Source organism: Erpetoichthys calabaricus, chromosome 12 (assembly GCF_900747795.2).
Source record: "Erpetoichthys calabaricus chromosome 12, fErpCal1.3, whole genome shotgun sequence".
Classification (NCBI taxonomy): domain Eukaryota; kingdom Metazoa; phylum Chordata; class Cladistia; order Polypteriformes; family Polypteridae; genus Erpetoichthys; species Erpetoichthys calabaricus.
The window spans coordinates 24,268,497-24,295,002 of NC_041405.2; the positions used below are offsets into that span (position 1 = coordinate 24,268,497).

At 38.6% G+C, this 26,506-nt stretch overlaps 1 protein-coding gene across 2 annotated transcripts in view; it reads right to left on the reverse strand.

The window, feature by feature from the left end:
• LOC114661965 (cytohesin-4-like) overlaps positions 1-26,506 on the reverse strand; it is a 182,585-nt gene that overhangs the window by 84,814 nt on the left and 71,265 nt on the right. For both annotated transcript variants that reach the window (XM_028815238.2, XM_028815237.2), the window contains one exon: positions 10,946-11,010. In XM_028815238.2, the coding sequence (XP_028671071.1) occupies positions 10,946-11,010 (65 nt within the window). The remainder of the gene's footprint in view (positions 1-10,945; positions 11,011-26,506) is intronic.

A 26,506-nucleotide genomic window follows, 5' to 3' on the forward strand; every position in this document is an offset into this window, starting at 1 on the left:
CACTCACACACACATATAATGTGAATGCATCATGATTAAGAAATCCCACCAGTGCTTCACTCCCTCACCCACCTTAAACAATAATTGAAACTTAAACACCACAATGAACCACCATACCAATCTAAAGTTCAAAATGTCAGTAGACATTAAAATAGAGTTGAGAATCTGGGACACATAAGAATGAAACTAACTTGTATGATGAATACTGTGGTCACATCCAAATCTGGATATAATCAGTTAGCATACCTTTACCATAGCTGATGAACACCAGTTTAAAATTTGATTTTTTCCTGTGTAAGACAAAGTGTCTTAAAACATAAATGATGTTTGTATCCATATGACCCTTAAGTAACCAATTTTGGTATACTTTGTCTACTGACTCAAAGAAGACAGTGAACATAAGAGGACCAGGCAAAGAAACATAATCAGGATCTGTGTCAGGTTTGGAAATGAGAACTCTGAATCTTAGTTAGTGTTTTGGGTTTAATGTAAGTCTAACTACCCAATATTTTATTCTTTTATACCAGAAATAATACCAAATATTTGTTTGGCAACACGCAGGATTATCCATATCTGGGGTGTTTCAGCAATACATGTGCTGAACTTCATACAGTGGCTACAATGACACCATGTGGCGTGTACACCCAGTGCACTTTGGGTAAAATTGCTACGGGAACTACCAACAGGAGTGTCAGAAAATGCCGGCACCCATAATGAAACAAAAAAAAGCATCATAGAACAAAAAGAAATTTCAACTTTTTCAAGACACCTCATACAGAACAACAATACTTATTTCTTTAGTACGTTTTCATACAAATGATGTAGCTCAAAGTGCTTTACAAGATGAAGAAAGGAAAAAATACAAATGTTAAAGCAAAATTAGGCAATAATAAGTAACAAAGAATAAAGTAAGGTCCAATGGCCAGGAGGACAGGAAAAAAAAAACTACAGAGGGCTGGGGAAACAAAAAACAAAATCTGCAGGGGTTCTGAGAGCACCCAGCCCCCACTGGGCAACAAATACCAAAACTGAATTCCTTGTGTTTAAAAACTCTAATTGTCCAAAACACCTCAGTAAATCATACAAAAAAATACCAATCAAAACACTTTGCCTGATAATAGGGAATAACAGCCCTAGTGGGAAAGGTTTCTAGGACTGTTGCTGTGCCTAATCCTGTTTTTCATTTTGAAAACCCAGAAAATAAAACTAATCAACAAGGTACAAATCCAAATCCAAAACTCAGAGTTGAATAAATCATTCCTGAAAGGTCCTGGCTACTTAATAAGCGTTTTCATAAATACATTATGCAGAATCATATTTTTTATATGCAGTATTATTCTCGTTTTAAAGTTCTCCCACAGATAAGGCGGGACTTGACTTTACCGTATAATTTCAGGTATTTTATAATGTCGGTCATATAAGTCGAATGCGGAAAACTGACACTATTGGTCCAATGATATGCTAGCGCCCACCTGAGAGAGTAGTCACGGAGCACACTTTCCATTTTTTTTTCCTATTTATTGTGCCACGTGGTAATACCAGAACTATTCTGAAGCACTGATTTGTGTTTTTAGTATCTCACACCCTCATGTACCTTTATTGTAAGAGCATCCCTTATCTACGATGGAGCATTCGATGAGAAGATAATATGAAGCTGGTTTTAAATTAAAAGTCGTTGAACTGGCAAAAGAAATTGGTAACTGTGCTACAGCAACGAAATTCGATGTGTTTTTATGATTGATTTTTCGGGTTTCAAGGCCCAATTTATACGCAAGTATATACGGTATATTTTTAAGTATCTTTATCCAGTCTTGGACACCAGCTGTAGTGTGTCTCAACCTTAAATAGACCATGAGTTATGGTGTCCCATTGAGCCTCTTCTTGGTGTCACATGCTAACAACATGGGAGGACTACTAACATCAACACTGCCGTCTATACTAAGAATAACACCAAATGGTTGTGGTTAAACTAAATTAAATAGCAGCCAAAATATAAACACACACATAAATAAAAAGTAATAGCAACAAGAACATAATTAAAACATCTGCTGAATTATGCAAAAATGAAAGTTACACATTTGAAAACAATGAAATATACCATTTAGGGCCACAGTTTCCTAAGGGCTTGGGGAAGACACCTGTTGCCACTGCCTCTTTGCTGTGGCTTTATCTGTCCGTGCACAGCTGTGTATTTCAGCTTCCTTCTGTGCTTTGCTTTTGTTAAGTCTCACAATCCTTTGAAAATTTTATTTTGAGGATTTTGTAGACTGATTTACAAATGTTTTCCATTTTTACGTGTGGATATTAGATTGTAATTATCCCCAGTTTACTATACTGGTTTATTGATTTCACTTTCCCGCTTTTGAATTTCATCCTTAAGGTTCTTTTTGATTTGGAGAAGTTTTTCTTGTTAGACCTTTTTTGTAAAACATTTTGTTTTCTTAATGACTTACAATTACTATTATTATTATTATCATTATGTTCATTAAGAATTACTTATGAACACTTTGTAATCACTTCAGTTTGTTTTGTCTGGTGCCTTCTAAATCACCGGTATGAGGAAACCCCCACATATGAATGTGTAAGCAATTATTTTTCTCATTACACCTAAATTTGTAGCATTTCAAGTGGTGTTAATCAGGAGGTCCTCTTATTCCTCATTATTGGCTGAACACTGAAATCTTACTCTGGTGCTTTAGAATCCGTGATTTAACTTGTTTCATTTTCTTTCTTTTTGTCAACTGAGGAATTAGTGTTGAGGTGGACATGAGGTGTTTAAAGGTAAATATGGTTTGGTGTAACCAAATCTTAACTTCACCCGAGCTTCACCTTGAGCGGGTCTCTTGCCATCCTTAACATTTGAGCCTGATTATTAAAAAAAGAAGAAGATCTGCCAAAATGAATATGTTTTGCAGCTATATATCCTCATTAAAACTGAATTTAATGCTTGTTTAAGTGCCAAATTGGATGGTCTGGCATCCAGACTAGGGTCGGGATTGACTACCTCCCTGGCCTAGAGGCCATAATGAGTAGAGTCCAATACTGGGGATGCAATCTGATCTGGTTGATCCAATAATGGATAGAAATGGGACAAGTAAACCTTTTGTCATCCAGCATGAAAGGTAACAGTGCTCTCCTGGCAGGAACCAGTATTGACACCCACAGGGCTGAGTTGGTGTGGTGGATGGCCAGGACGCCTCTACGCTGGAAGAACCAGGGGAGCAAGCGTGGGCAGAGCGTTACCTACCCCGGAGCAGTAGATGGCAGCCCCCCTGGGTTGCAGCGGTGCCTAGGACTTCCACAGGGCTTCATGGAAGTTGGGGTTTGGTGCAGCCCAGCTGTTACTGAGCCCTGGAGAGCAGCTCTTCCGCCACAACCGAATTAGGTCAATGAGCACCCGGAGCACTTCCAAGAGCCTTATACAAGGAGCCAGCAGCCACTGCTCCAGGAGCCGGACTCAGGTGGAGGGAGACAAAGCTTGCTGAGGAGAAGTGGAGGAAAAAAAAGAAAGAGAAGGAAAGAGAGAAGAAAAGTAGTGTATTGTGCTTAATTGGACTGTGTTGTTGTGCTTGTGGGAGAGAGGGAAGACGTTTTCCAAAAGAGAAGAAAAATAAATCACTGCTTTTATAACTGTGCCTCTTGCGTCTCTCTGTGTCGGCTTGGGTGGCTGGTATGCCCCCCTACTGGTGTCACACTGAGTGTTATAGTCTGGAAGGGCGAACCCGTCTGGTCCTTGGGCTCCACAGGGTGGTACTTTGAAAAGTGGACATCACTATTTGGGATAGCTTCTGTATGACCCGCAAATGCTTCCAGCATGGAATGCCATGGCACCAGAAGTGCTCCTATGTCCAACATAAAAGGAGCTCCAGGGATGAGAATTGGGAGGCAGAGTGCAGGAGTGAAAGGAGAAGAAATGTGAATGTGCCTCGGGGTAATAAAAAAAAACAAAAACTATTTTTTGTCCCTAAACTGTGATTGGTGGAGTTGTGTCTAGTGTTTGGGGCTCAGTGGTGCTCTCTTGTGGTCACACATGTTAAACAGAATAAAGAAAAGCAACAGCTTGTCAGATTGCTTGGTAAAGGCTATGAACTGGGCCAAGCATCATTTCCACGAATTATTTAAATTAAACTGAAACTGGAATGAGATGAAAGGTGAGCTCTCATCGATCATTGGTGGAAACTTGAAAATGGATGCTGACAACAAGCATGCAACACAGGCCTTCATCAGCTTGGTCACCAGAAGGCTCAGTAGTGATTATACTCTAGTTCTATTTTTGACTTTAGGCTTAATCAAACTACACACTTCTTGTTTTGTGTGATATCTTTTTAAGTTTCAGTTTAAAGAATCTGAATGACTGTTATTTTATTGTATTCCCTTCCTTTGTCAAAAAGTGAATGCAGCCTTTGAAAAAGGGAAGTGGAAGTTATGGTCAAGCCATGAAGGTCTAGAAAAACGGCTTGTTTGTTTAATGCATTTGCAAACCTACATTTAGATTCAGTGATTTAGAAAACAAATGGATGGATCTGAAGATCGGTTTCCTGTTTGTTCTCTAATATCAAAATATATTGGTGGTCTTGGTCAGAGTTTCTTTACTTCCATTAGATCCAAAGCAAGGTGCATTCACTTTCCTTCTGAGATAGGTCACAGTTGTAAACATTTAAAAGAATGAAGTCAACAAAAGAAAAAAGACGGACTGCTGGCAGATATCAAAAATGTTAAGAAGGAGACCTGGAGGCTAAAAAAGTTGCAAGGGGGGGCTATAGAAATAAAGTGGCTTTGAGATCCCACTCAATCCCACTTATGCCTCTGAGTAACCTTTCAAAAGAGCTGACCTAAGTATAAGGATTCAAATATGTAAAATAATCCTTTGGGAATACAAATGTTTAAATAAAATGGTGACTGACAGGTTTCACATTTTTTCAAGTCATTGAAGAACATATTTGAAGGCTTTTTTTTAAGCCTTTGTGTATTTCCAGAAGATTTAAAAAAAAATTTTTAAATACAATAATACTTTGTGCAAGAAATAATTCTTAAATCTTCGATCTAATTTGATGCAGGGTTTTGAGGCTTAGAAGTATCAACAATTTAAATCCAACAGGATAATCTATTGTTAACATTAAGCCGTGTGAGAACTTTCAAAGGAACCTGGCTAGGAATTAAAACAAAAACCATATTCAATACAGAGAATCTTTTAATATACTGATGGAAATTTCTATTAGTTTCATAGTGTTATCTGAAAATTTTGAGGAGCTTAAACCAAACGTATCCGCTAACTGAATGCATATATAATTATTATTCACAGGGTCTATCAAAACTTACAAAGTTTCCATTAAGGTAAATCCAAAATCTATACCATAAGGAATTAGATATAGTAACCGGTAATAAGGTTCTTATAACCATAATGAATTAGAAATAATAATTGGTAATGAGGTTCTTATAACCATAATGAATTGCAAATAATAACTGGTAATACAGTTTTTATAACCATAATGAATTGCAAATAATAATTGGTAATAGTAATAAGCAGATATAAATAATAACCGGTAATAAGCTTCTTATAACCATAATGATTTACAAATAATAACCGGTAATAAGGTTCTTATAACCATAACGAATTACAAATAATAATCGGTAATAAGGTTTGTTTAACAATAATGAATTACAAATAATAATCGTTAATAGTAATAAGGTTCTTATAACCATAATCTATAATAATAAAAGGCAAAGCCCTCACTGACTGACTGACTGACTCACTGACTCACTCATCACTAATTCTCCAACTTCCCGTGTAGGTGGAAGGCTGAAATTTGGCAGGCTCATTCCTTACAGCTTACTTACAAAAGTTAGGCAGGTTTCATTTCGAAATTCAAAGCGTAATGGTCATAACTGGAACATATTTTTTGTCCATACACTGTAATGGAGGAGGCGGAGTCACGTATCGCGTCATCACGCCTCCTACGTAATCACGTGAACTAAAAACAAGGAAGACATTTACAGCACGAGTCACACGCGGGAACGAAGGTAAATGACGTTAATTTTTGACTGTCTTTTAATACTGTGTAAGCATACATATTAACACATGTGCAATTAAACGTGTGCATTTACGGGGTGATTTCTCAGGCTTAAAAGCTCGCCTTTTACTAAAAAGGTAAATGCAAAACTATTTTCAATCAGTTTATTGAAACGCTCCCGTTAAGGATTGCAATAACATATTCGCGAGATAAAAGAACGAAGTAGGGGGAAATGGAGGAACAGCCGCAAACAGCGAAGAGCAAAAAATTAATTAAACAATTGAAAACGGAGCGAGTTAAGCATACAAGCATGTTCATAAGGGAAACAAAGCACGGTGTAAAACGTAAGTTTCAATTAAGTTTATAGAAACGCTCCCGCTGCGGATTGCAATAACATATTCGCGAGATAAAAGTTTAATGAGAAGACACGAGGTATAAATGAACCACACGCCGTGGCGCAACGTTAGGGGCAACAGTTTCAACCATTCTATGATCTGCTTCTCGCAACTGAAAGACGGCACATGGCGGATGTTAGCCGACTTGCTGACCGCAACGTTAGGGGCTTCAACTATGGCGCTGACGCCACATCTCAGTGCCAACACTTTGCAGACTGTACTTAAAAGACACGCCCTCCTCACTGGACAGTTAAAAACACCAATCAAACTAACGATGACATCAAGTATTACCCAATCCAAAGTAGGAAAGGAGGCATCTTCATAAAATGCGTGTGGGATGATTTGCATGAGACGCTGCTTTAAAAAAAAAATGATAAAAAAAATACGGGATAAATCCCGTCCAGTATTGATTCAAAACGGGACGCGCAATTTCATTCTCAAACGCGGCACGATTCCGTATTTTAAAGGACGGGTGGCAACCCTACAGGGCCAGATAAGCACCCATACAATCACATTGTGATTCAGACTAGGAATGCAATGAATGTAATTACCCCGATCTACATACGAGGCGAAAGTCTTGCAACATTCAAAGATGATGGTTTGGGATAAGTACACCATACAACATAAAAGAGCTTATGAAGCCTTGAACCGAAAAAAGCAAGATCTCAGAGATCGTAAAAAAAAAAATAGGAGGTAATGTCGTTTTACTCGCTGTAGATTTTAGTCAAACATTACCAGTTATTCCACGAGGGAGACCAGCAGATGAACTCAACGCGTGTTTAAAATCCATGCTTCTCCCACGCTCGGTTATATGTCGCGTGTTCTCGGGTAGGTGCACCAAAAAATGTATACATTTAAGCATGTAATGGGCAAACAAAAAATGAGGTATACCCGAAGGCACTGCAGTAGTACTTCATGTAACTTTACTTCTTAAATGTTAATGTTTTACTGTTTAATAATTTATACGCTTCTTATATGTTGTTCAAATTCTTTTATCAAAATACCAGTGACAGCGCAATGCACGATAACATGGAGTGAATCCACCATACGCATCCGCCCACGGCTGCCCTGCTGTGCGCAGATAGGAGTTGATTCTACAATAAAATAAAATAAAGATAAAAAGAGTAAAACAATCATCACCCATAAAGCGGATAGTAGACGTGACGTACTATATGTGTACCACATTTCAAGTGTATAGGTGAAACGGTTTGCGAGCTACAGGTCATTTAAAATCCTGGACAGACACACAAATTGCCACGGTAGCAAATTACAGAAGAAGATTTTACTGTTTAATAATTTATATTTATATGAAAAGTGCTTCTTATATATTACTTCATATTCTCATATGATAATGATGTTAATGTTTATATTGATTTCTGTGTTATTAAAACTGCATGTATGTGTGTATATGTATATATATATATATATATATATACTAGCAAAATACCCGCGCTTCGCAGCGGAGAAGTAGTGTGTTAAAGAGGTTATGAAAAAAAAAGGAAACATTTTAAAAATAACGTAACATGATTGTCAATGAAAGCCCATTTCAGTCAGTAAGTCTTATGTGTGTGTTTATGTATGTGTGTATATATATGTAGATGTGTATATGTAGATATGTATATATATGTATATGTATATAAATGTTTATGTGTGTGTGTATATTATATATATAATATATATATATATATATATATATATATATATATATATATATATATATATATATATATAAAACACAGCAACAGTTATAACAATGACAACACAATTACATTGACAATCATGTTACGTTATTTTTAAAATGTTTCCTTTTTTTTTCATAACCTCTTTAACACACTACTTCTCCGCTGCGAAGCGCGGGTATTTTGCTAGTGAATTATAAATAATAACTGTTAATAAGGTTCTTATAACCATAATGAATTACAAAGAATCTGGTCATAAGGTTCTTATAATTGGCTGGCAGTAGCAACATTAATTTGTAACATGGAGAGCAGAGTGTCTTAGTTCAGACCCTCAAGGTGCTACAGTGACTGTATTTTATTTTCTTACTGAAAGTATTATTTTGATCAGAGGCTGGTTTGTGATTTTAGGTAAGACTATGGAGGACAAGGAACATGGGAAAAAAAGTCTTCTAGCTATCACCAGAAGCCATAGCAAATGCACTTCAGAACAGCTAATCCACTTGAAGCTAAGCATGTTTTGGCCCGGCCAGTACATAGATGGGAGACCATCTAGGAAAAGCTTGGGCTTCTGCTAGAAGAAGAGTTGGTGAGGCCAACAGGGGGTGCTTACCCTGTGGTCTATTATGTGGATCCCAATGCCCCAGTGCAGTGATGGAGGATACTGTGCTGCACAATTTGGTGCCATCATTCGGATGAGACATAAAATGGAGGTCCTGACTATCTGTGGTCATACAAGATCCCTGGCTGTATTTTGTAAAGAGAAAGGTGTTTTCCTATGGCTCAGCTAAATTGCCCATTATGGCCTCATCCATTCTGGCCCTTTAATCATCTCCATCTCTAATCGGCTAACTCTTTCTGTAAGCCATTCATCACCTAATAGCAAATGTGTGGGGAGCATTCTGGTGCAAGAACAGCTGCTGCTGGATCAGCCAGGTTGTTGCTGCACATGGGTGGTAGTTAAAGGGGTGGTACAGAGTGTCTAGAAATTACTAAATAAAAGCAATGTCATCTTCTTCTTAATAGCTTATAGCTCCAGGGTGGAAGAATATAAACTGGGTTTTAGCTTTAAGAAGACAGAATACTGCAATCACTGAAACAGGCCTTCATGCAAGACAACCAGCATGTTAATTAGCCTGGAAAAATGTTACGGTGTAAGAATTAGCTCTTCCATCACCACCCATGGTGCAAAATTAAAAAAATGAAATTAACTGAAAATCATGAGGGACCATCAAGGTTTAGCCATTTGTGAGGTACATTTCATAGTCTGTGTATAACATTTTTAAATTTATATGTATATTTTTGCCTGGTTTAGGGTTTTTTTATGTGTAAACAGTAAATCTGAAGTAGTTTCACATCTTAAAAATAAACAGTTGATTTTTGTTATGGTTCTATTTTTTTTATTTACCAAGAAGCCATCTTGGATTAAGTCATGTCATCATGTCAGTGACACAAATGGATGTGACATATAAATAAGGTGACCTGAACACTTGTCCACATTCCTTGGTGGATAATCCAACAACTTTGAAGTTCTTACTGATAGTTAGTAGGGCTTTTTGTTAACAACTTTTTGATTTTGAACTACAGCTTTGTCTTGTCCTTTTGTTTCCCCGTTTGCTTAATTCAATTTGACTTCCCATTTTTCACCCTCTCAGTTGAGGGAATCTGGAACAAATTACCAAGAAGTGCAGTTCAAGCAGAAACCTTGGCAGCCTTTAAGAACCATCTAGATGAGATGTTGGGGCAGCTTAGTTGTTAGAGGAATAAATGAACCTGATGGAGTGAATGGTTTCCTCTCATTTGTCTGTCTGACCCCATTTGTTAGCTTCAAAGTCATCTTCTGGCTCATTTTAACTCACAATAATCATCCGACACCTTGCAAGTTGTCTGTGACACTATGTAGCTGATAAAAGGATGTTGTATTCCTTCAAGCCAGTTCCTCCAAAGCAAATTTAACTGCTAATAACTCCCTGTTACACACATCACAATTATTTCTTCTGCATCAATAGCTCCATAGATAATTTTGGACCTTGATAGAGGATGTGCATATTGGACATAATATTTCACCTACATGAAGTTAATGCTTCCACCTCAGCTATAAAAGGAAGTATTGTGTCCAAATGGCATAAAAATGAGCAGAAGTAAATAAACCAGGAAATATTTTTCCTTAATTTTAAGCAAGGGGAGGGATTACAGTCACGACCACACTTAAGTTCTTGATAAACTATGAGTAATAGTGAACCTTAATGGGTTTTGCATTTGTGTTGTGGTGGAATTTTCAGTGACTAGGAACAGCAGACCATTTATGAAGTTCACATTTTGCAAGTTCTATAAAAAGCTGCGAGGTTTTAACCTTCTCATGAGCAATATGGGTACTCAGGGCTGGCTAGCGACAAAAAATAAAATGTCGTCAATTTAAACAGACACCAAATTACTCAGGACATCTCTAAAAATGCCACTAATGAATGACTGAAAAGCTGTGGGTGAACTCGGCAAACCAAAGGGCAAAAACAAATGTCTCTTTGCTCTGCATAAGCATATGAAATAAACTGAAGGCATTCCTGAAGTATACTTTCGTAAATATAATAGCCTGATTAATAATAATCGTAATTAAAAGTACAGAGGTTTTTATTTTTAACTATATATTTTTTTTTTTGATTTGTAATGAACAGGCAGAATTAGTGCGGATCATTAAGCTTTATGTGGTATTTTGTATTACTTCTGATTAAAATTGTTAATCGGACTTGTGTAATTCGGACAGTGACTTCATAATGTTCAAAACATCAAAGCCATAAGTTGGACAAATACCACAGCTGTTTTTTTTCTCCCAGTATTCTGCTCTAAATATTGACCATCTACTCACTTTTCTTCTTCCTGTTCGAAATCTTCAATTTCAGCAATGACGTTTGCAATTTCCTTTTTCAGCTTCTGCAAAACATTAAGTAGAAAAGCAGATATGAACAGATGTTGAAGTAAAAAAAAATATTTAAGAATCAGAAGAAAAGACTGAATATTTGCAATTAAATATCATGGGGGTTTCCATTTAGGATGTTACAAAAGTAACTATTTAAAAAAAATAATGTATGTTTTAACTGTAATGTTTTTTCCACTTCTTTATGCTTAGATTAATTAAAGAAGAATGGCCTCTTCCACGTAATATTCTGGTTATGCTTTTCTCATGGGATAGCTCTGTTTCATGTTTCGCAAGTGACGCGATTAGTCAACACCTTTCTTCAGCAAGGTCGATGTGTTTCTTTTAGTATGGTCTTCCTCACTGAGCCATCCCTGAGCCAGGTCCAGTTTCACTCCATTGTGATTGATACAGTCTTACTAAAACTAAGATGGGATGGGATATAAAATGCTAATAAAACAGAAAGGGGCCATTTGTAAATGCTCTTTTACCCATTTTTAATTGAAAATGGTACAAATTAGAGATATGTAAAATTTAGATTAATTGGACTCATTTATTTTAGTATATATACACTCGTTATAAATGTTCCAAAAAAGTTGTGTTTACCATTGTGTTTCTATTTAATACTGGAAACTAATTGTAATATTGAAAGTGGGTCTTCTTTTGTCCCCCCATTCTTCCTTGATATTGGGCTTCAGCTGCTCAACAGCCCTGAGTCTCCATTGGCATAGTCTGCTCTTCATAATGTGCTATGCATTTTCAATGGGAGACAGGAAGGACTGTAGGCAGGCCCGTCTAGCACCCGCACTCTCCACGGTTTTATTATACTCTGAACATGGATTGGCATTGTGTTGTTGAAATTAGCAAGGACGTTCCTGAAAAGTACATTGTCTAGATCACGGGTATCAAACTCCAGTCCTGGAGGGCCGCAGTGGCTGCTGGTTTTCATTCTAACCATCTTCTTCATTAGTGACCAGTTTTTGCTGCTAATTAACTTCTTTTGCCTTTGTTTTAATTAACTTGACTCAGGCCCCTTAGTTGTCTCTTTTTGCTTAATTAGCAGCCAAATGAGACACGAAAAGAGCCGCCGCATGACCAGCTCACCTGTGCCCATCACACAATATCTGAAAATAAAGAAAGGCGATGGTCTCAGTAAGGTTCATCCCTCAGGTCACCAAAACATTTTGACAATGTTCTTATAAAAATCAGAAAAATCAACATTTTGGAATGTCTGCTGTGGCAGAATGAGAACAGCAACAAGCCATGGAATTAAATAACGGGTTTAATGAACAGCAAGAATCAGCTTCTCATTAATAGACCGGTTGGAGTGAAATTGGTTGGAGTTTGAAATCCCAGTTTAGCTGGCCATCTGCTGGTTCATTTTACATCTCATTTCTGTTTGACTGCCATTCAATTCAGAGGACTGAATCCTTAAAAGCAGGGCTTTTAAAATGAAGGTGAAAGGAGTAAATTAGCAGTGAGAACCGCTCACTGATTAGGAAAAGGGTTAGAATGAAAACCTGTAGCCTTCCAGGCCTGGAGTTCAACACCCCTGGTCTAGATAGCAATATATAGTTTGTTTCTCCAAAATGCGTATGAACACTTCACTTTCAATGGGTTCACCGACAAATGCGCGATAGACAAATGCGCACCGACAAATGCGCGGCTGACAAATGCGCGATAATTAGTAGTATAAAAGCATAAAAAATTCTACTTAAATATAGTTTGTAAAACTTAATTTAGATGTCAATATTATGAGATATGAGAAATAAAACATTTTGCTACATATTACATGATACCTGGCTACATATTAGTGTGTCAGCACAGTCAATAGGCTTTCCACAGCTTTTTATTTTTATTTTCGAGATTTTGTCGGCGCGCATTTGTCGAAAATCAGTTTGCGGTTTTGTCGTCGCACATTTGTCGCGTGCATTTGTCGAAAATCAGTTCGTGGTTTTGTCGTCGTGCATTTGTCGTCGCGCATTTGTCGGGTCACACTTTCAATGGTGCGTTACAGATGTGCACATTTAATGTGACAGATATACTAACAAACACACACACACACCACGACAGAAACTGGTGTTTGACCACGACACTGGCTCATCCCGTTTGTTACCTTTTCCTCTTTGGCCCCGAGAACACTGTGTACGTTTTCTCCACAAACAAGTCGAAAGGTGGAGTTGTCAGATCACAGCACACACTTCCACTTTGCGTCAAACCTTCTCAGTTGAGCTTTCACCCAAAGAAGATGCCAATGTTTCTGGATGGTGATGACGTATGGCTTTAGCATTGCGTATTATAATTTTATGCTGAATTTGTGGATGCTGTGATAAATTGTGTTTACTGACAGCTTTCCAAACTACTCAAGCCAACGTGGTTACAATCATTACAGAAGAATGTTGTTTTATGCAGTGCAATTGGAGGGCTTGAAGATAACGGGCATTCAATACTGGTTTGCAACCTTGCCCATTACACACACCAATTTCCTTGAAGGTTCTGAACAAAAGTTATGGATGGTAGATGTTGAAATTCCTAAATTTGTTGCAGGTGTACATTGAGAAATGTTTCTAAATGGTTCAACTATTAGGTGAAGCAGTGTGGCACAAAGTGACGAGTGTCCGCGCATCCTTGCTTGCTCGTTTAGAGGATGCTCCTCTTATATCCAATCTTAATAGTGCCACCCATCACCTAATCACCTATTTACCTGTGAACAATTCCAAATAGTTTTGTTTTGGCCACGTTACATTGGCAAAAAGTCACTTGTCTTGACTTTTCAAAATCGGAATTAGCTTATATTTATAGATTTTATGTTTAGGAGATAAAACATTAAATATTTTGTCTTTATACAGTTTTCAGACCAATAGGAGTAAAAGATCTTTACAAATCATTGCAGTTGGTTTTTATTTGTATAAAAGTGAGAAGCAAACCTCATTGTATTTGCTTCACCTTGAGTTCTGCAAAAATTTTGAATTGTTCAGGAACATTGCTAAACTCTGCCAAACATATTAAAGTCAACAGAAAACAAGACACAACTAGTTTTGAGCAGATTGTAATGGTGAAATGGTGTTTAAAGCATCCATGATGGCCAGAGAAACATCTGCCAACTATACTGGGCCAAGAATTGAGGAGAGAGCTATGAGTCAGTAGTGCTAACCATTGCACCACTGTGCCTACTGTCACACACATGCACATGGGAGGCGGACCAGCTACAAGAAACGATAACGTCATTTCCTGTACCGTCCTCAATGACACCACTTCTGTTTCTGGCCCCAGTGATGACATCACTTCCGTTCCCGGCCTCAATGACACCATTTCCGTTTCTGGCCCCAGTGATAACGTCACTTCCGGCCCACGGGCCCAATAGCACCACTTCCGGTTACGGCCCCAGTAATGATGTCAATTCCTTCGCACTCCCTTAGAGCTGTCATCTTTGTGCCAGCAATTCAGTTCAGTTGTGGACTCGAACCTGTACAAATCTGTACCTTACAATTAACCGTTATAGCCAGGAACAATATATGGGTAGCTGCCCCAAACCATTTTTTTTTTTGTGTGTGGCTCTTTGTCGTGCTTATGACACTACCTAAGATCAAATTTAAATATCAGAACAGTACAGTTTCTTGTAGATGGTGGCAAACAGAAAGCATGAATTCACGAAGACTTGCCTCCCGCGGAATTTATTGGCAGGTACTTCTCTGTCTCAAAGTTAAAACATATAGTTTGTTTTTTTCGCTGATGGTTTTGCTCATTCACTGGTGCTATGAGGGGAGTTCAATCATCTATCTACTTCAGTAGGCAAGAAAGCAGTTTTAAAAAAAAAATGTTTTATTTTTCAGTATAGTTCCCTGGTAGCTCCATACACTTCATCCACTTTTCCTGCAATGACTTTAACCCCTTCTGTTTGAACTGCTAACCAGGACGTCACAGCTGCCTTGACATCTTCATCACCTGAAAACTGACATTCATGGAGAGATTTCTTCAAAATTCATAACTGGAAATAAACTGAGGGAGCAAGGTCAGGACTGGAGGGTGGATGGTTCAGCTGCTGGAAACCACATTCTCAGATGTGATTAACATGACATGTGAACCGGCACGTTGTCATGAAGAAGCTTACTTGATTTGCACGAGGACTCTACTGATCTCCTGTCTCTTAGAATATTAGACTCGAACTGTGCAGGAGTAACCTTGAGACATGTCACAGTATGTTTCAACATGCTTGCTACTTTCTTTCATACTCAGGTAGATAAATTATTGAACACCCCTCATACTAGCAAATAAGTGCAACACTAAAGCACAAGGATTCTTAACTCCTTTGTGATTGCATTAACTGCATAGCACTCTGGGCAATATTAAAGAGGTAGGCTGAAATATTATATGCGGGTCACATACAAGTTCATAGGAAAAGGCTTTACATTTGAAACACAAATACATCTATCTATCTATCTATCTATCTATCTATCTATCTATCTATCTATCTATCTATCTATCTATCTATCTATCTATCTATCTATCTATCTATCTATCTATCTATCTATCTATCTATCACCACATTTCCAGATTCCTTTGCATGATTTGTGTTTAAATGCATTCGCAAGGTTTCCACCAAAGTTTTGTGTTGCTGCCATCACATTCAAAATGAGCTAATAATTTAAATGAAATAGTTAAATGTCTCACTTTCAGCATTTGATATACTTTTTATTTTCTCTTGTGAATAAAATACGGGACTATGAGATTTGCAAATCATTGCATTCTGTTTTTATTTACATTTTACAAAGCGTCCTAACCTTTTTTGGTATTGGGGTTGACCACGGAGGGCTGTCCAATCGAGCATTCAGCTCTGTGTTGCCACACTAGCCTTGCAGAGAGCATCATGGGGCGGTGGGAAAAAAGAAAAAAAACATTTAAATGGGCTGCACTGCGAATTTCCAAGAAAAAAAGTAGTTGAACAAGGCCACTAGCATGAAGAGCATATCTGGTAAGAAAAATGTTTTGGCAAATCTCACTAGTCCCAACTTTTTGGGAAATGGGTTTGTAGATTTAAATCTTGAAAGTGAGGTGAGGTGAGGAACAGTGCAGCATTTGTGAAACTTGTACTTTAGCTAAATTGGCTTTGGATGTTAAGTGTCAGTGAAATAGCAGCTACAGTTTGCAGCTATTAGCCATATACAGTATTCCATGTTATAGAAAAAGTCTATAATGTCTGCCTGCCTGCAGGTAAGTGATATTACTGTCCTCTTCTGACCCTCTAGTAGGAAAGCTTCTTCAAGTCCATACATTAAAAATGAGCTAAATATGTAGAAGGTTGTGAAAAAAATGTAAAGAATATTTTGAGCTCTTCTGAAAAACAGTGCGACTGCTTTGGTTTCCTGGAAAGTTCAGTCTTCTGGGATCAATGCATTTGTTTCATTGAGATAGAAACTACAATTGTGATACCCCCTAATTATGCCTGATTTTGTTCTACTTCGACTACTCAGCTACGGGGTGAAGATTGCAGAGATCGGCTAAAAATAGCAACGCAGTGACTTCATTTCTCTCGCACACTGCTGGTTTCGGAACTGAAACAAGAAGAACAAGAATGTGGTATGAGGCAACACATGATTCAAAGTAATTCATTTTAGTCAATGGAGCATATTGATTAAATTCTATGCTTATTGGAGCAGCTAGTTAAGTCAATTCCCTGTCAAGGTTTCAAGAAGATTTAGCATTTTCTAGCGGCATCTTCATACAGTTAGCCAGATATCTGTTTCCTGTTGTGAACCAACAATAGTCCCCACCCTGAATATTTCTGCTAAGAACATACTCATCTTTATTTTCATATACTGTAAAGAACATCCATCTTTTTTCTTAAGGTGCTTATCTAAGGCAGCATCACAGGGCAGCTGGAACATATCCCAGCAATCATCAGGCATCAGTCCATCGCAGGGTGAACACACACGTAGGGTAATTTAGCTCATCACAAAAGGTATAGGAAGAACCCGAATATAATATAATACATTTTTGTTTTATATAAATCAACGAACCAACCAGAGTAAAATGTATGCATTGATTGACACTGTATGTAAATTCAACAGTTTATAAAATGAACCTCTATATTCTTTGCTTTCTCTGACCATTCTGACCATGCTATAATGGACTGCTTTTGAAGAATGCTCCCTTTAAGGCATTTTGCTGAGGATTAATTAAAAGATACAGTGAACAGCTTTTCTCCTGCCTGATTACTGAATTCTTCTTTTAGGGGACGTTTCTTTCTTTAATAAGATGTTAAATTTCTACCACACGGAGCACCACTTTTTTATTCCAGTCAATAGCAGCTTCCGATTCACAGCACATTTTGCTCATGGAGTTGGCCAATACAACCAATTCAGCCTTAATACAATGGAGGATACTGAGGTTTGTCATCAATTATTGACCTCCAGATTTTTTCAGTTGCATATCATGCAAACCCAACATTTTTTTCCCCTGTGTGTTGCTACCAAGAGTTGAAGTCTTAAAAAGTGGCTACTGATTTTTGTAAAGTTACAGTGTTTTGATATAGTGAGGGGGCAATTCCGAATCAGACCGGGATGTGGCAGAGTGCACTAATTTTTTTCTTGCTTTTCTGCAGACCATTCACAGGAATTTCCGCCTGGTCCTGTTGACGTCACTTCTGGGTCCGAACCTACGGATGAAGACCTTTCCGGTTCTGGCCCCTTTGATGTCATTTCCGGGCCCGAGCCTATGGTTGAAGACTCTTCCGATCCCGGCCCCTTTGACGTCACTTCCTATACTGACCTTTTAAAGCTTCCACCTTTCCCCAGTCCCCTCAGTTCTGTTTTAAACTCTGGTTTGTGCACATCAGTGCTATCATTTGTTTGCAATTTTGCAGCCAGGAGAACAATATATGGGTTTGAGTTTGTGACAAGAGGCATATTAATGCCAATTGACTATCTGAGCAGAAGAGAACACAAATATACTTGTAGCTGATGATTCACTTCAGAGTCCAATTTATGGAAAGCATGTTGACTCACTAGGTGAAGTGACAGCATAACAGCAAAAGCATAACTGATGGCATTGTGTGTAAATAAACAGCCTACACATTTAGACAATAAGCTATCATTGACCACAACCGATGCACTTTAATTGGTCCCCAATTGAGAACTGTTGTTGGATCCCTTTGAGAGGAAGTCTCCTAATAAATTTGAAACCAAAATTAACAGTATGCATAAGTTAAGCCATGCACTGTGCAAATTTGCAAGTCATATTTTATAACTAAATTATGCATGCAGTGGTTTAGGGGTCACTCACCTGCATCAAACCACATAAGAAAGTGGGTTGACTCCAAACAAACCTGACACTCTTCCAACCTGGCTAGGTGCTTTCGAAATACATGGAGTTACATATTTTTTAGAAAATGGTGAATTACAAACTGGGTCATAGTGCAACTGAGGAAGCACACCGAGGTGAGCACAGAGAGGTGTTATTTTGTTTGTTTCAATATGATGTTTCCATTCTGCGTAAACTAAGGCTACATTCACACTGCAGGTTAATTCCAATTTTCTCCTTACTCATTTATGACACAGTTCCAATATTTTTAGAGAAATGTAAACATCATAAAAAATAATAATGAAATCAGAATGTTTTAGGTCATACTTACACCTCTTTTATATGTGGTACCAAATCCATTGCAGATGTATGTGGCATTAATGAAACCTGCATTGGTATGCTTAAATCATTATTTTTTTACCCAATGCCCTGGTCTTCTCTTCACATCCCAAAGTTTTACCCTTCAGGTTAATTGACGTAACGCTCTTCAGCCACTTAATGCATTCACGGTTATAGAATGCCACAGCCTATCCTGCTGGTATCAAGCAGCACAAGACAGGAAGCATCTCTAGGCAGGGTGTCAGTCCATTGAAGGAACAAGTCACACACAAACCCAAATTCACTGTCACACTGGGACAATTTAGAATCTCCAATCTGCCTAACAAGCGTGACTAGGGGTGTGGAAGCTGTGACCTTTAGGGGGTGTCACTGGGCTCAGAACTCACAGACACAACAGCACCAATAGAGTCTCAGCTTCAAAAGAAATTGATTTTTAGTTACTACAAGAACCTTCATGGGTTCCTTCTTCCAGCACACAGCCAAAATCGATATAATTCTTTTCCTCACTCCTTCTACTCCTCTCAAGCCTCGTCCACCATCTTTTGGCGTCTTTTATGCTGGACCTAGGAGTATTTAGGTGCCACAACATTGAATGTCCGTAAAGATGGGCCCATTAGGGCTGCCCTCCTAAACTACAAGCACCCTTTTGTTGTCCAAACTGAGACCATGCCAGAAGAGCACCATCACTTATCATGTTGGTCTATGAAATGCTGTCTATTGGAAGCATCAACCAGTTCACCCAATACTTCTTCTCCCCAATTGGCAAAGGCATTCGAATCCATTACAGCCAGGGTCTCAATCTAGGTGGTTCATCCATTATAAGGTATTGGCCTCCAACCCATTTGGGATTCTAGTCCATTCGCTGCAACATTCACAAAGGATAATCGGAATACTCTGAGGAAGGCCCATGCTGGCACAAGGAGAACATGCAGATTCAATACAGATAAAACTGCACACAGGAATGAAAAGTAGGACACCGGCCCATAAGGCAGTAGGGGTGTGAATGCGTGTGGAAGGTGTGTGAGTGAACCCTAAACGGGACTGGCACCTCACCCAGGACTGTTTTCTGCCTAGTGGCCGACAGTAATGTTATGTGTTATGATCACCCTGAACTCGTGGTCTGAAAATGGGTGGTTAGGGGGATTTTTTCATTTGATTTTTGGATCATCATTTCTCATTATATTATAGACTTTAAAACAATGAGGATTACTTTGTGAGAAAAACAGAACTCTTGTCATTTCTTCAACATGTGCAGTGGTTATACATACCCATAAACTTAATTTTGTTTTAAATTTAATAAATTTTCCAAATATGAGTAATACAACAAGTAATGTATTAGCTTCGATGAGAAAGCATCTCAGCTCCTCATGTATTAAATTAGATCTTTTATGATAGCATTTCAACAATATCTTTCCTCATTAGGTTTGGGGATTAAGCATTCCAGCTCATCGTTTTATAGCTAAATCTGATGAGTATGCATTTTATCTCTAATCTAGAGTAAAAGACCTGGTCGGTAAATCTAATATTGAAACTGTCATTCGTATTAGCAAAGCTGCTGAAAAAAGAAATATGAAAAGTGACACAACAGACGTCTCAGTTACGATGCATACAGTAAGGGAACATGGCCAAACAGGTAAGCCTCAGATCTTAAAGCCACGTTTAGTTAATGGCATGCTAAGTGGTTTAAAAAATAACATTGAACAAGACAGGTCATTACTCCGGGGCAGAGAAAAAAAGTTAAATGGCATGTTTAACCAATGGTTAAAATAGGATAAGTGTACAATTTAAAAAAAAAACAGATGTAATTTTATAATGTAATTTTGAAATGGATGACCATAAAAATAAAAAATAGTTCTTTTGGGTTAGTGTTTGACTACCAATTTTGTCTGTACAACCACACACTCCTAGGAAAATAGTGCATTGGATAAATAAACAAAGTACAGTTCTCTGTACGTTCAATATAAAGAGTTATGATTTTTAATATTTAATTAATAGATAGATAGTGTGGCATATGGGTCCTTACCTGGCCAGGACACCTTTACACTGGAAGGACCGAGGGGAGGGAGCGTGTCCAGAGCATTACCTCCCCCAGAGCGCTAGGTGGCAGCCCCCCTGGGTTGCAATGTTGCTATGGAATCCCGCAGTTCTCCATGGGAGATGGAGTTTGGTGCAGCCCTGTTGGGTTCCGTGGGCACCACCAGGGGGTGCTTAATTGTAGCACTTCTGCCACACCCGGAAGTGCTCCAGGTGCTCATTGACCTAGATCAGGCCTTATAAAAGGAGCTAGCCGGCACTACTCCGGGAGCCAGAGTCGGGTGGAAGAGGACGAAGCTTGCTGGAGGAGGGGTTGGAGGCAAAGAAAGAAAGAAAGAAAGAAAGAAAGAAAGAAAGAAAGAAAGAAAGAAAGAAAGAAAAGAAAGAAAGAAAGAAAGAAAGAAAGAAAGAAAGAAAGTGTGTTTGTACCAAACTGTGCTGTACACGTGGGAAACAGGGGACGACGTTTCCCACGGCAAAAGGAAAAAATAAATGTGTGTTGCACCTGCACATGTGTCTTTGACTGTCTCTGTCTGGTAGGGTGGCTGGTGTAACCCAACCGGTGGTCCACAATAGATAAACTTTTATTTTTCCCCTAGGGGAAATTTGGCTTGTTAAAGAGGCTCTTTACTTATATACTGTATATAATTATACCACATATGTAATATATATACTGTATATAATTATACACACACACACACACATCATAGTCTGAACACACCAGAATGACAGAAAACAATTTAAAAAGAAAGGAAATTTATGACTTTGCAGTCACAGTGAGGCATTATGCAGGCATGTTGCTGTTGGTAAAAAAGAGCCACAGTTTCTTGACAGATTGATAGATACTTTTTCATGTTCATCTCTTCCTACTTCTATGTGGGGTTGATGAGCCAGATCTTCATTCAGCTCAGTCCTGCACCTCCTTCCCTAATAGACCCTCATTTCCTTCAAAGGTTCTTTTACTTTATCCATCCGCCTCCACTTCAGCCTCTTTTGTTTTCTCCTCCCCTGTACTTCCATTTCCATCACTCTTTTGCTCACATATTCATCACCTCTCCTCATCACATTTCCATACCACTTCATCCTATTTTCCTGTACTCTTTTTAGATATCTTTCCCTTTGTACTTTTGTTGTTCTTCTGATTGTCTCATTTCTTATTCTGTCCTTCTTTGTGAATTTCCCCTTGGGATTAATAAAGTATCTATCTATCTATCTATCTATCTATCTATCTATCTATCTATCTATCTATCTATCTATCTATCTATCTATCTATCTATCTTTGTAACCCCTCACATCCATCTCAACATTTTCATTTCTACCACATCTAAGTTCTTCTCCTGTGCTCCCTCTATTGTCCATATCTGAGTTCCATACATCATTGCTGATCCTACCACTGTTTTCAAAACCTTACCTTTAAACTTCCCCTTAATTCATCGATTACTCAATAACCCCTCATACCTTCATCCAATTGTTCCCACCACACTTCACTCTGCGGGTGGTCTCAGCATTTCTTTCTCCATCTTGGACTATCATTGATACTAAGTATTCAAACTTATCCACCCTTTTCAATAGCTCTCCCCACAGGCTAACTTCTGGATCTTGATCATCATTAAATCTCATATATTCTGTCTTCTTCCTATTAGTTATCAATTTTCAATCTTTCAAAGCCCTTCTACATTCTTCCAACTTCCTCTCCACTTCTTCTTTTCTGGTGCTACACAACACAATGTCATCAGTAAAAAGTCTGCACCAGGGGAATTGGTCTTATATGCCATGACTCAACACATCCATAACCAGCTCGAAGAGGTGACCACTTAAAAGCAGATCCCTTGTGCAGACCTTCTCTAACTGGGATCTTGTCTTTTGCCCCAGCACTGCTTTTAACCAAACTCCTAACTCCCTTTTTCATAAATCCTAATAATATTTAAACCTCCAATATTTCGCATTCTTCCTATTTATGTTCAATCCTGTATTTTTCCTAAGCCCTTCCCTATTCTTCCAGCTTCCTCTCCACATCATCTTTTCTAGTGTTACAAAACACAGTTTTATCGACAAAAATTAAGAGTGCTTCCGGACTTTGCTAACAAGCCACCTGGAGTACTCCCAGGAGCAGTATCAAAGGAGTCGCCTGCCTTCATTCTGGGAACCAGAGTCGGGAGGGAGAGGACAACGCTTGCCAGAGGAAGAGTGAAGGCGGAAAGAGAGGAAGACAGAGAAAAGTAGCGAAGAAAAGTGCTGAGTGCTATATTATTGTGCTTATTGAGGCTGTGTTTATTGCTGTGGGAAACTCTTGCTTGAGGTATCTGTCTGTGTTGGATTTGGGGAGCTTGTGCACCCCTGGTGGCCACAACAGACAGAAGCACATTTAATTATTCCCAAAGAATTGTGGAACTTAAGGCAAAAATCAGATAAAAGCACAAACCACTATAAAGAGCAAGCAACAACTCGATAACCTTTAGAGATTAAGAGATCAGCACCATCCCAGCATTAACAGAAGTCATTAGAGGTATAATGGTTGCTAGCAGAGATAACCACTCTTTACAGTGTCAAGTTGTTGCTTGAAGGTTCTTCTCTGCTTAGCTAGAAGGGTGTTCAGAGAGCAAATATCATGGTCTTCAGTAGTTTGTCAAATGTCCTGACAATCCAAACTAGCTCCCAGAACAAAGACAGACTTCTTTATCCATTTATTGAGTTTACTGGCCTCCCCATTGCCCCTACACACTGCCAAATAGGATGGTTGCACCTGTTTTACCACACTGATAAAGCAGACCTGCATACTCCAAAGGACTTCTTGTAAAATTGAGGTAACTCTGATCTTTCTTGTACAGGACATCAGATTTGTCCACATGCGTCCTCAGGTACTTGCAGCCTCTCCATAAATGGTGACAGAAGATGGAGGGTCTTGGATCTCCTGAAATCCACCACCATCTCCTTTGTTTTAGTAATGTTGACCTACAGCTGGCTCTGTTGCATCATTCAACAAAGTCCTCCACCAAAGTCTTGTACTTCTCTGCCTGTTCCACCTTCATGCACTCCACTATTGGTGTATCATCAGAATAATCCATCTTATTATAAATTAAGAGGCCCAGATGCACCAGACATGACTACATTACTGCAAGAAAGCCCTAGTTAAACACAAGATTATTTTATGCAATTTCTTACAATTCAGGCAGATGACTAAAATCAAGTACCTTTTTACAGGGTGTTAACTGGATTGTCTGGTAGTGAACTTTCCGAAACCTGTACATTATCAATTTAGTCATCTTCTTCTTTCTAAATGAGTCACAAAGGTCAGAGGAGCCTTTAATGTTGCCTACTCACATTAGTTACTCACTTGAAATTGATTCAGCTGCTTAACTTTATAGTTCAAGATTCTGGGTGACTCAGTCACAACTGCTGTTTATGGGCGTTTGTGCCTCATTGCGTTTGTTGCCATTTTTTATGTGAAAAGAAGGTGCTGTTCTTATAAAAACATCTAGATATCAAATCTATAAAAAACTTGGTCCATCTCCTGAAAGACTTCTTCTTCTTCATCTTTTCTCACTTCTATGTGGGGTTGATATGCCTGAACTACCATCTCCGTACAGCTCAGTCCTGCAACTTCCCCTCAGCCAGACCCTTTTCCTTCAGATCTTCTTTTACTTTATTCATCCACTTCCAATTAGCCCCTCTCACATCCTCTTCCCAGTAATTCCATCCCCATAATTTTATTTCCCCACATATTCATTGTCTGTCCTTATCAAATGTCCATACCACTACAGCCTAGCTTCTTGTACTTTTTTAGTTTTCTCTCCCACTTTTGTTGCACCAGTGATTGCCTCATTTCTTATTCTGTCCTTTTTTGTAACTCTATTCTTCCATCTCAAAATTCTCAAAAGTCTTTTGTCATCCCTTTACTGTTCATGTCTTTGCTCCACATATCATTGCTAGTCTTAAAAACCTTAGACCTTCACATTACTTCTTCAATCACACAATATACGTGATATCTTCTTAAAACTGTTCCATTCACACTATACCCTGTGGGTCATCTCTGCAACTAATTTTCCATTTTGGGCTACCACTAATGTTAAATATTTAAACTTATCGACTCTTTTCAATAGCTCTCCCTGCAGGCTAACTTCTGAATCCTGATCATCACTTCTTCTTCTTCTGGCTGCTTCTCTTAGGGGTTGCCACAACGGATGATCTTTTTCCATATCTTCCTGTCCTCGTCATCTTGCTCCGTTACACCCATCACCTTCATATCTTCTCTCACCACATCTATAAACCTCCTCTTAGGCCTTCCTCTTTTCCTCTTACCTTAGCATCCTTCTCCTAATACACCCAGCATCTCTCCTCTGCACATGTCTAAACCAACCCAATCTCATCTCTCTGACTTTGTCTCCAAACTGTCCAACTGGAGTCGACCCTCTAATGTACTCATTTCTATCCTGATCATCACTAAACCTCATATATTCTGTCTTCTTCCTTTTCATCTCCAACCCTATATCTTCCAAAGCTCTTCTCCATGCTTCCAACATCCTCTCCACTTCTTTCCTGGTGCTACACAACACAACGTCATTAGCCAAAACCAAGGGGAATTGGTCTTTTATCCCATGACTCAACACATTCATGGGCGGAAGATCCCTGGTGTCCCTCCTCTAACTGGAATTGTGTCTCTTACTCCATCGCTGCTTTAACCCAACTTCTCACTCCCTTATTCACAGGTTCATCTCCTAAAAGACAGTTTGCTTAATAAATCCAATGACTTGGCAGTAGAGATGGAGACAAATGGTTTTAATGCCTTTTTGGAATAAAGGTCTTATTTTCTGGTGAGAAGAGAATAGTTTCTATCTTCCATAATGATAAATGGCATTTCAGCTGACTACTATACTATACTATGCTATACTATCTTTTTTTTTCTCCTGTTTATACTGATTTCTTTGTACTGGGAGCCTACTAGGTTCCTTAGTGTCGTGGTTCAGCTTGTTTATGTTCTGTTTAAATTTCTTTTTTACATCACCTTTGTTTAATTTCAAGTAATTTCTATATATACAATGTATATAATTTTTCAATATTTTGTAGTTATGTTTCTATGTGTGTATTCATGTTCTGCTATGTCCCTTGTAATTTGTGGTTGGTCCCCCAAGAAACGGGACCACCAGTCAGCACACCACAGCATGGAAAATCTCACTGGCCATTACAAAGTTGTGGAAAATGTAAAGGATGCCATTCTTCCATTAAATGAGTGCAGTCTCCTAACAAATTAAAAGCCTGCTCTGCTCTTTTTTCCACAGTTCCCGTGTGTTGCCACACCATTCCAACTTGACATTAAGGTGGACCTCTTCGTCATCCACTTCCTAAAGAGTGACCGGACATACAGTAGAAGTTCTTTGGTGCCACAAAAGTCAATAACCAGTTCCTGAGTTTTTCTGATGCTAAGTTGCAGTCAATTCTTTCTGCACCAAGAAACAAAGTTCTCCACCTGACTCCTGTACTCTGTCTCATCCCCCCATAAGTGCAGAATCATCCGAGAAATACGACATTCTTGGAGGATTTAGGGAGAAAGACAATGTCTAATCTCAGTGATGTTGCTGCGATTTCTGAGAACTTGAGTTGTCTGTGTACAGTAGATCAATTCTTAGTTCCCATTCAAGTACTGTGACCAATAAACCTGCAGAGACAGAGTTGGAGGTCCTAGTTGCTGTTGGAGGCTTCTTTCCTGCTCTAATAAAGGTAATGGTCTTTGCTGGTGTTGCCTGGTGACAATTTTTCTAAGTGACAGTATTGCTGATGGGGTCTACTATGTACCTCAAAACATGATTGTGGCTTCCATGATGTGCTCCAGGGTGCCTTTCCAGG